The sequence below is a fragment of the Pungitius pungitius genome, chromosome 19 (assembly GCF_949316345.1).
Source record: "Pungitius pungitius chromosome 19, fPunPun2.1, whole genome shotgun sequence".
In the NCBI taxonomy this organism is placed as follows: domain Eukaryota; kingdom Metazoa; phylum Chordata; class Actinopteri; order Perciformes; family Gasterosteidae; genus Pungitius; species Pungitius pungitius.
The window spans coordinates 12,406,838-12,416,553 of record NC_084918.1 but is presented as its reverse complement, the minus strand read 5'-3'; the positions used below and the strand labels follow the sequence as shown (position 1 = coordinate 12,416,553).

Below are 9,716 nucleotides of genomic sequence, written 5' to 3'. Positions count from 1 at the left end.
CCCCCCCCGTGGTCACCCATTTGATGGTGAGGGTGCAGCACCCAGTGGATAGGTGAGTCTGGGGAGCTATTGTTGTCATGTTTCAAAGACACCACAAGAGGAGGATGATCCAAAGCTATCCGTTTACACAAAGGCCACCCCCCCCCTCCAGCTATGGAGCGGCAGGTGTGACTGAAGATTTATTGTGGTAGACATGTGAGTATCCTCAAAATCACTTGTGTTGGGTAGTCCAGAGATTTCAAGAAAATAGAATGACATGTTGGTTTAACATTTCAGAAAAGGAAAACGTCATTTAAATCCTGCAGCAACCCAACTATATACACTAGGCGGCCAATGATTGACATGTGTCATAGTGGGAGTGTCGGACTCAGTAATCTTAGTTTCGATCAAAGTGAAACTAAAGCCCCAGTTAGCACACATCCTGAAGGGCAACTGGCATCGCTGCTCCTTTGCAGAGCTCCGCTGTGCTCTATTTCTAGTGTCAGTGTGTGTTAAGGTTGTATTCCTCCTAAGCTCAGCAAGGCCCTGAAATAGAGTGACAAGCCGTCTCCATAAATACTGAACCCCATGGGGGAGCATAATTGCTTTGTGAGCCTATACCGGCTTCAGGGTCTTTCATAGTGTCCTTGACTTCTGACGAAGGAGTCCTATACCTTTCCATGAGTCTGATAACACCACCGTAGACAGATTATGGTCTTTTCATCTGGGCCTGACCTACTTATTCTAAAAAGGTCATCCAACGAAAGGGCCTTAAGGCTAACCTTGTCCTCTGACCCCAGTGACCAACCTCAAAAGAGTTGGTATCACATAGAGTGGGGGGATGGTGTTGAGACAGGTCAAGGCCTGTCAATGTAGATGGACAGCGTGTCTGGGAAGGCGGGATTAAAAGCCAACAACAGGGAGAAACAGGTGGGGTGCTCTCTTTTAGATTTTCACAAGGTTGAGGTTTGTTCAGGGACACGGAAGCACAGGACTTGTTTTAGGACTTTTCATCCCTCCGCTTCTCAGCCTCTCAAAAGGCAACGTGATTCGATGGCGTAATGAAATCACATCAAACACAATTCTGCCTGCATTGTCATTATATAATCTCCTCTAGTAGCAGTGCAGTGTGCATTCTGAAATGGAGCTTGGCATCAGTTGCTGCCACTGTGTAAGCCTGAGGTTATCTGTGTCGGTTGGTCACGTTTCATTCACAAATATTTGTCCCATCCTTGTGCTCCAAAGTAACCTGGAAATAAATCAATCCAACCCTTACACCCACTCGGATCTCATCTCTTCATCATTGGCATGTGGCTCTGTGCCGCTACCCAGTTCAACCAGTGTGTACTGACCCACCCGTCTGGTACAAATTGCTGTGGAATCGTCTCCGAAGGGAACCGCCGGCTCCCTGGGGGACGCCCCGAGGTCCCGTCTGGGCGGAGGTGGGGGTTTGAGTCGACTCCGCTTGCTAACGCGGATCGATCTGGGTGTCCTCATGGCCTCTGGGGGGCAGAGAGCTACCTCGCTGCCATCCCTCTCCAGAGCTTCCTCCAGGGAAACGGAGTAGGCGTTGTTTCCGTTGGAGTTGCAGCCTGGGTGTCCTGGAGAGTGTGGAAGAGAAGAGCGCTCCGAGCCGGGTGTTTCCTGACCTAAAGCAAGCCCCGCACTAGAGCCCTTGCTGCCTCGCCTTTTCCGGAAACTCCCCGGGAGACCAGCCTCTTCTTGCTCCTGCTTAGCCGGTGGAGCATTTGGCTCTTGTCCTCTTGAGGCGCCCATGCCTAAAAGGAAACATTGCTCCTCCTCATATATCTTCTCCACTACCTTCATCCTGCTCTTAATCTTCTGTTTCACCGACCGCTTGATGGCGCAGAAGAAATCCAGCACGTCGAGGGAAAGGGACAAAGCAGCGGCGCCGAGCATGAAGTTGAGCATCACGGTCTTCTCAGTGGGCCTAGAGATGTAGCAGTCCACCTGGGTGGTGCATGGCGGATGCTGGCACAGGAACCTCCTGGGGATGTGGAAACCGAACAGATAGTAGTGAGCTGCACCAAACCCTGCCTCCAGCAACGTTCTGAACAACAGATGGAGGATGTAGGCTCCTGTGAAGCACCGAGTCCCCCCTCGCTCAGCCATCTCGTGTACAGATGTCTTGCGGAACGGCTCCTGGTGGTTCCCGGGCAAAGGTAGGGCTTTGGTGCGGCCCGGGGGGTAAGGGTCGACAGTGAGGCCCTTCGAGACCTTGTGGACCACGTAGATGACGAAGACGAAGTAGGGGAGACACAAGGTGACGAGCTGCACCAGCCAGAAGCGGAAGAGTGAGATGGGAGAAAATAGGTCATAGCACACATTGGCACAGCCGGGCTGAATGGTGTTACACACAAATCGCTCCTGCTCGTCCTGGTAGAGAGGATAACCAGCCAAGAGGAGGATCAGGATACGAAGGAAGATCATCACAACGAGCCACACCTTGCCTGAAAAATAAGCATGTTAATAAAAAATGGGCTGATCTGATAATTGCCTATTTGAGATTTATAGATCTCTAGAATAGCCAACATTTAGGGACAAGCAAAACACAGAAAGCTGTGAATGTGTCAGTGAAAGCCACTCACCCATCAAAGTGATGCTGTGATTGACAGAGATGAAGATGACCTCAGAGCCACTCATTCCCGTCATGCTTGCAATGCTTGAGGCGCTGCAGGATCTTTCAGATTCTGGCCACGGAGTCAAACCCTACACCTCCCTCGCTGCCTCGACACTTTCCCCCTACTCCTCCCTGCCAACACAGACTTGCTGACTCCCTCTCTCTTTTTCCTAGGATTGTGTGCCAGGTTCCAGGTGGGAAGATCCAGTGTGATCCATTTACGGAGCCCAAGTCTCTGTATCACTTCTTGCTCTGTTCCCTCCAGACAACACTCTGTCCTCAGACAACAGAAGCAAGCCCTATTGTGAGTCTATTCTTAACACACTTCCAAAGGCACGTCGCCGTCCCGGCATTGCAGGGATATTTTGGTGGCGCGGGCCGTCCTTACAGGAGAGAACCAGGCCTCCGGGCTTACTCACTCTGTGTTGCTGTATCAAGTGTTCAAGCACAATGGCAAATATGTTTAAACCGACTGCTCCATAATAAGGATACAAGCTGCTGCATCTTCCAGGGATGAATCAATGCAGCATGTAGATATGCAAAATCCTGGATTGGTATTAGCGCTCATGAAATGTTAATGGTATGTAAACTATATTTTCCCCACAGCTCTTGTCAGTTTATGATTTTTGATAAGCCCCTGCTGTATGGGTATTTAATATGGGAATTCAACTAAAATGTGTTTAATTATTATTCTATAAGTACAAAAGTTCAAAGAACCAGATTGATATAAGTTTATTCAAGCTACATTTAAAAAAGGCTTCAACAAACAATCACTGTGGTACAGATCTCCCTCATGAAATGATTTTACAAAGGGCATGAATTCCTTGTTACACATGCGCCCACCACCCTCAAGGACAAGGTCTCTGGTGGGACACATAGACAGTTGGCTTGGCTTATAATCATTGCAGATCAATGGTCATTAGCACCTTCACACTGGCTCGCAATGCAAATCCCCACCGCTCACTTGGGATTGACAGCCACAATCTGGAATATAGCGTGGATTCTTGGAGAACTTTTAGCTTGCTAAGGAAAGAAAATCACTTGCACCTGCAATGCGTCTACCATGGACATGAAGAGTGGTTAATGTTGTGTGGCGTTGGGATAGTTTCAGAGGGGCGTTGAGAACTTGTAGTCTAAGACCATGAAGTGTTATGGTCAAAAACATGAAACAAACACGATAACGAGGAAATAATCGAAGCAGAACCCCAACATGTCAGTCACGGAAACCGCTTGCCTAACTCCCACCACAGAGGAGTGATGGACAGCCCGCCCCTCCCTCCCAGCCTTATTTAAACTGGAACATACCACATGTCAAAGCACATGTTAAGTTGTCTTTCGCGGCGCACACATAAGCGTGTACATAAGCACATGAAAGGTAATACGTTGTCATTAAACCAAACCCCCTAATGCCCCTTTTAGTTTGTCTCGACTACTTGCCAGTGCTCAGTTGATGCTCAGAGGTTAATCAGGCTCACTTGTTTTTTATTTCACTGATGACCTGAATAAACACAAAAGTATTTTATAATCCCAGTAATTATCCACCTCCATTTTAAGTTTCTCCCTAAACAATTTTTTCCCCCATAATATTCGGTCGGCTTCAGTACAAGTTAATCAGAAAGCAAGGCATTTTTTTGGCAGAAATGGAATATAATAGTATTTTTCATTGTGCATTCTGAACCCTCACCACCAGATACCACTAATTCCTACGCACTGCTCCTTTAAGGGATCAAACACGGTTTTGTCAGCTTTAAGACACACTAAAGGAGAGAGAGAGAGAGAGAGAGAGAGAGAGGGCGTTGTATTTCAAATGTTGTGGATCCGTCACTTAAGTTTACAGCAGCTCTTTGTTGAAATGACTTTTTAGGCAATTACCAGAGCGGCGAATGAGGAGAATTGAGGAGAATTAAATTGTCCCTCAGTGACGCAATGGAAGATTAATCTCTGCATTACCGCTTTCTCTTGGCCATTTGAATGGTTCTTTCTGACAGAAGCCCTGCTGAGTCACTTCAGTGGCACAATAGTACATATTGAAACCTTGTGGTAGCAGCATAGAACCACTGGTTTTAGATCTCAGGGGGAGCCTGTGCATTGGTTCTTTGGTTCAAACAAGAGACATTTGCTTGGTTTTTTGCAAGGTTTTAAAGTTTAATTCTTGCAAACGTTTTTCTAAACATTGCTCCAGAGTAGAAGAATTGGGGTTTCTTTAAATCATAGTTGAAAACATACAGGAAAAAACAAAACAATATTAAGATCTGCAAAAGAAACTGAAAAGGAATGGCTGACTCCCCCAAAAGAAGGGCACACTTACAATAACAACCAACAGAATACAGCACTTGTTTAAAACATCAACATCAATAGAAATAAAATTTTAAAAAAATCACAGCCACAGCAGAGGACACCTTCATGATCAACGCTGAAATGTGAAAAGACAGAAATGGCTGCCAAAAAGAGGAAGAAAAATGAAGCGAAAAGCTCACACGCTGTGTGTGACACACACTGAGCAGCCAGCCGACAGGACGCCACTGGCCCGTGGTCTATGTGGACCACATGGCATCAACACTTACTCACCTCTCGGTCTAGAGAACACCGGTCCGTGTATGCACACACACTCCAGCAACGGAACTTTTCTACAGATCCATTTTTGCACTTTATTTTCCCACTCATCCAAAGCACCATGTGAAACAGCAGTTCTCTGTCTACGTTTTTAAATATCTTTCATGTGCAAAGTGTGGGCTCAGTCAGAGCAAGACGCCCAACGGGACAGTCCTTCATTTCTCCACCACTCCGTGTCGGTCCTGTCTCTTCTACAACCTGCTGCTCCGGTTCGGACCTCTCACTCACTAGCCAAAATCACACATGTGAAAGTTGGGATCCACATGAGATCCACTCAATAAGCTGGAGGCTTGTAGGTAGGTAAAAGCTGACGTCACATTTCAATTTTGACCTAAATTGGATCTAAAAAAAACACCTATCACGTTGGTTTACGTTCTACTGCATCCCTGCACATTTTTCTACTATTTCTCATTGCCAAAATAATGATCAAGGATCAGGAGCAGCACAGCAAATGCAAGAAACTGTGTGAAAATGTGTAAATGAAAAAGTTGCAGTTAAAACTGAATACATAAGTCATTTTTTTAGTTAAATAAAAACAATTATGCATAATAATTCTCTCCTCTTTTCTTAAAATAAGTTAATAAAAAAACAAAAATTTGTTTAGAATTTTCAAAACATAATAATTTATCTACTTACTGTCCGACATCTTTAATTTTTATATGGATAGGTTTTTTTACCCACACTATTTCTCAAGTTTAAATAAACCTCCTTTATCATAATGCAAGCTTGGATATCCATGTACGTCTGTGATTGGTCCATGGTGTGTGTGTGTGTGTGATTAGTGCGGCCATTGGCGCGTTCTCGTTTTCTAAGAGGTAAATTGAAAATGACATACCGAAAGGGGAATGTTGATACAGGGACTGGATAAATGATTTAAGGGATGCCAAGACATGACAAATGAAATGAGCTACAGTTCAGAAAGATAGACAAGAGAAAAATAAACTATGCATCACTGAGAGGAAAAACATAAAAGCTTTTTTTTAACAAACTGAAGGACAACTACAACTTTATAGCTCTTCCAACTCCATTGAAATAGTTTTATTATATTTTTGAGTTTTTGAGGTGGCCAGTGACATTTCTTTTTTGTGGGGCTCCATAATGATCGCTGAACTGCACTTCTGGCAATGCCTCCGCAGAGAGGGGTTGAAAAAAATGACAACAATTAATAAAATAAGCCTAAATTGTCTTGTATTATTAAGTTACCATATACAACATGTAATACATTAAAAAAAAACTTTCTGCTGTGTGGAAAAAAAACATTATAACAAGAAAACAGGCCAAAAGATAGTGGTGTCTCCCGTTTGAATCCTAATACTGAATCTTTTCTTGATTTTACATAGGAACATCCAACATATTAACAGTCCCTCTAGAGGACACTATAAACTGATCCAAGATCAGAAAGTCTTCTACCATCATTCTGTTCTCTTTTTACAGTACGATCTTAAGTCTACAGATTTTGTACACCGACGCTGTATTTACACTGTATAGAGAGCAAAACCTTTACAATCTGTCGTTTTGTAAGCAGTGCCTTTGAATTGTCACCTAATGCTTTTTCTCCAGAACACAACCACAATACAACCCTGAAAAGAATCATGCCTTTGGCGGCTCCTAAATATCAGTATTCCACTTCGCTGTGCTGTTTCTTTGTAAGCCGGAAGAACCATACAAAATGTTACAGAGAAAAACAAAATACTTCAGTTATTTGTTCCATTCCTCCAGTGGAAAGGGGAAAACGGTTAGCTTATTACAGGCACCACAGGTCAGGACGATGGCAGTAAATTAAGTACGACACAAGCTCTACAGGACGTCTCGTGTCTGCCTTCCTCCCCTCAGTCTCTTCCCGAGCTTTTTTTGTATTTCGTCCCAAGAATTGGGCGATGCATGATTATTGCTTGAAGTGAAGCGCTGTGTCTGAATGTGGCCGTGGTGGTGCTGGTCCCGTCAGAGCACCCCGGACGATGTGAGGCTTTTGAGTGTCCGCTTCAACAAAACACCCACGATGGAAGTGAATACGATGATATGCGGCGCTGCCCTGAATGTGTCAGGTGCACACTGAAGGTAACAGAGTATAGTACATGCCTTTCCGTTTGTGTACTCACCTCACAGATAGGGGTGCAATAAGAACAGATGAACACCCGACAAAATGTTCAAATGTGCCTTTCTAAAGGAAAAATAAAAATCACCTCATTCTTCCGATCAGAGAGTGACTAAACCTGAAGTTTAAAACAAAAAGGAATGTACACGGCCTCCCTCATTCACCCGCACAAGCGAAAGGAGCCTGAGAGGGAAGGAGCGCTTGTCTCAACTTCACACCACCTCTCTTATAAATATATATCGCCTGCTGCGTTTCTGATCGGCCTCTTCTTCTGCAGTCCAGCTGTTATCGGACAGCTGCAGTCCAATAACTTTCGCACAAGCACTTCAGTTTGGTTCAGCTCAGCTCTATTTGGTTCAGTGCAGGCAGCCAGTGGAACGTCTTTTATGTACAACAACTAGAGGGTGCAATCACACTTGTGAAAGTGCTAGATTTTGTGTGTGTGTGTGTCTGTGTGTGTACTGATCCACGGGTCTGCTGCCCACCTGGTTTGCCTGGCCACTAGGGCAGAAACACAGTGCAGTATGTCTGACAGGTGTGCCTGCGTGCTGTGGGCGGCCAGTGTTAGGAGATGATGGCCGGGCACCAGCGCACCACCGTCAGGTTGTCCGCGCTCACCGACCGCTTCTTCGCTTGTTTCCTCAAGTCCTTGTATATGTCGTCGCACAACCGCGAGATGGCCTGAAAGACAACAACAAACAACACGTAAAACAGCAGCAGAAATGAGACGATGACGCGGACGATTTGGGGTGCGTGGCCGTCAAAAAGGCATTCAACCAGATGTGAAGGCAGTAGTTTTTTCTGAGACAACAGTTAGTAGACTACAATGTTAGTCATGCTAACAGACTATGAAGGTAGATTTGTTTCTTTATCATGCAAACAAAAAATAATGTTTCGACAGCAAATTTCTTGCATTGCAAGCAAAAATAGTTTGTTTTGCTATTGTTTTTGCTCTAAAAAAAACCCCGAAACTTTTCGTTTTGAGACCAAAAGTTTTTGTTTTCAGAGCAAAAACAATAGTTTCATGAGCAAAACTAAAAAATATATTATTCTCAGTTTATATATTTTTACTTACATATATATTTTTTCGTTATTATTTTGTCATAATAAAGACACGAACCTTCATACTAGACAATCTAGACTAGACTGAAATTCACTTAAAGTTTTGGTATCTATTTTGAGAAATCTGTATCAATGTATTCACCTGTGATCAAATTGATCAATGTACGGTTATAATTGTATTGTATTTTAGTATTTAGTATTGTATGAATTTTTCTTTGGACAGCTCACTCCCTTTCTTTTTCAAAAACCACAATTGCGTTTGTTTATTTAGTCTTTTATGATTTTTAAATATTATATGAAATATAAGAATATGGTATATAGAAAGTATAAAGGTTTTAGATTCCAAATTGAAGCACAAAAGAAGCAGAAGTTTTCCCCAGCACAGCCATACTCCACCCACACCGGGGTGTTTCACATTTCAACTTCCATGAGGTGAGATGATCTCAGGACTGTGTGGGGCCATGTTGTTAGTTGTGCTGCACTTGTGAATTTGGGACATCTGCATTGATCATCCAGTTTAGTGACATTACATTTATCCACCTGAGTGACATCAGACAAAGGCTAACATTTTCACTTTCTGCTGAATTAATAACATGAACAAATGGCCATTTGGTACCAGCAGAGTGCCAGCTCCTGCAGCAGGCCTGACTAAAGAGAATACAGTTATGACTAATGTTATTAATTAAATGTGGGTTTTTCCCACAATGTAATGTCAAACAATGTGCTGAATAAAGTCAATGCATCCTCAGGCAGTGAAGCTAATTACACAGAGACACAGTACCGCAGTCTGTGATCAACCCAGGGCTTATATTACCATTTTCATTTTTTTCCTTTATGAAGTAAACTCCCAAAACTGTTGTTTGTGTTAATGCTGCTCACCTCTAGTTTCTGGGCCTTCTCCCTACTGAGGGGTTCCAGTGGGAAGCTCAGGTTGTTGGCCTCAGCCATAGAACGAAGGTCAAAGTAATACTTGGCGTAAACGCTGGACGGCACGTTGATGTTGAACTGCAGCAGCTCCAGAAACTGACGTTCCAGCTCATTCCTTTTTTTAAGAGAGAAAGAAGGGGGAGGAGGGTGTAATCAGATAAAAAGCGCTGAAATAGTTTAAATTGGCTGTCTGCAAATACTTTGTGTATAGAGTGACTGAAGAGGAGACAAAGACTAAAGGCTGGGGGAGGCGATGTTCGCATGTGTGGCACCAATACACATCCCCCAAGTAAATCTCCCGAGCCCACCCACCAGACATAAGCCTTTCCTCCTACTGAAAAGCAGTAATATCTGGGCACAGGTGACGCTTGACAGAGAATATTGATCGGGCATTGAACA

At 43.9% G+C, this 9,716-nt stretch overlaps 2 protein-coding genes across 6 annotated transcripts in view; both read right to left on the bottom strand.

Moving 5' to 3' along the window:
• Positions 1-200: 200 nt before the first annotated feature.
• On the bottom strand, positions 201-3,871 carry gjd4 (gap junction protein delta 4). Its single transcript, XM_037456014.2, has one exon. The coding sequence runs from the start codon at positions 2,428-2,430 to the stop codon at positions 1,252-1,254; it is 1,179 nt and encodes a 392-aa protein (XP_037311911.2). The 5' UTR covers positions 2,431-3,871; the 3' UTR covers positions 201-1,251.
• An 88-nt stretch (positions 3,872-3,959) lies between these two features.
• Positions 3,960-9,716, bottom strand: part of ccny (cyclin Y) — a 28,046-nt gene continuing 22,289 nt past the window's right edge. For 4 of the 5 annotated variants that reach the window (XM_037456015.2, XM_037456019.2, XM_037456018.2 and 1 more), the window contains 2 exons: positions 9,270-9,432; positions 3,961-8,009 (listed from right to left, as the gene is read on the bottom strand). In XM_037456015.2, coding sequence (XP_037311912.2) covers positions 7,893-8,009; positions 9,270-9,432 — 280 coding nt within the window. In that variant the 3' untranslated portion in view covers positions 3,961-7,892. Of the gene's footprint in view, positions 8,010-9,269; positions 9,433-9,716 lie in introns of all 5 variants that reach the window. The other variant, XM_037456017.2, reaches the window with a different exon arrangement.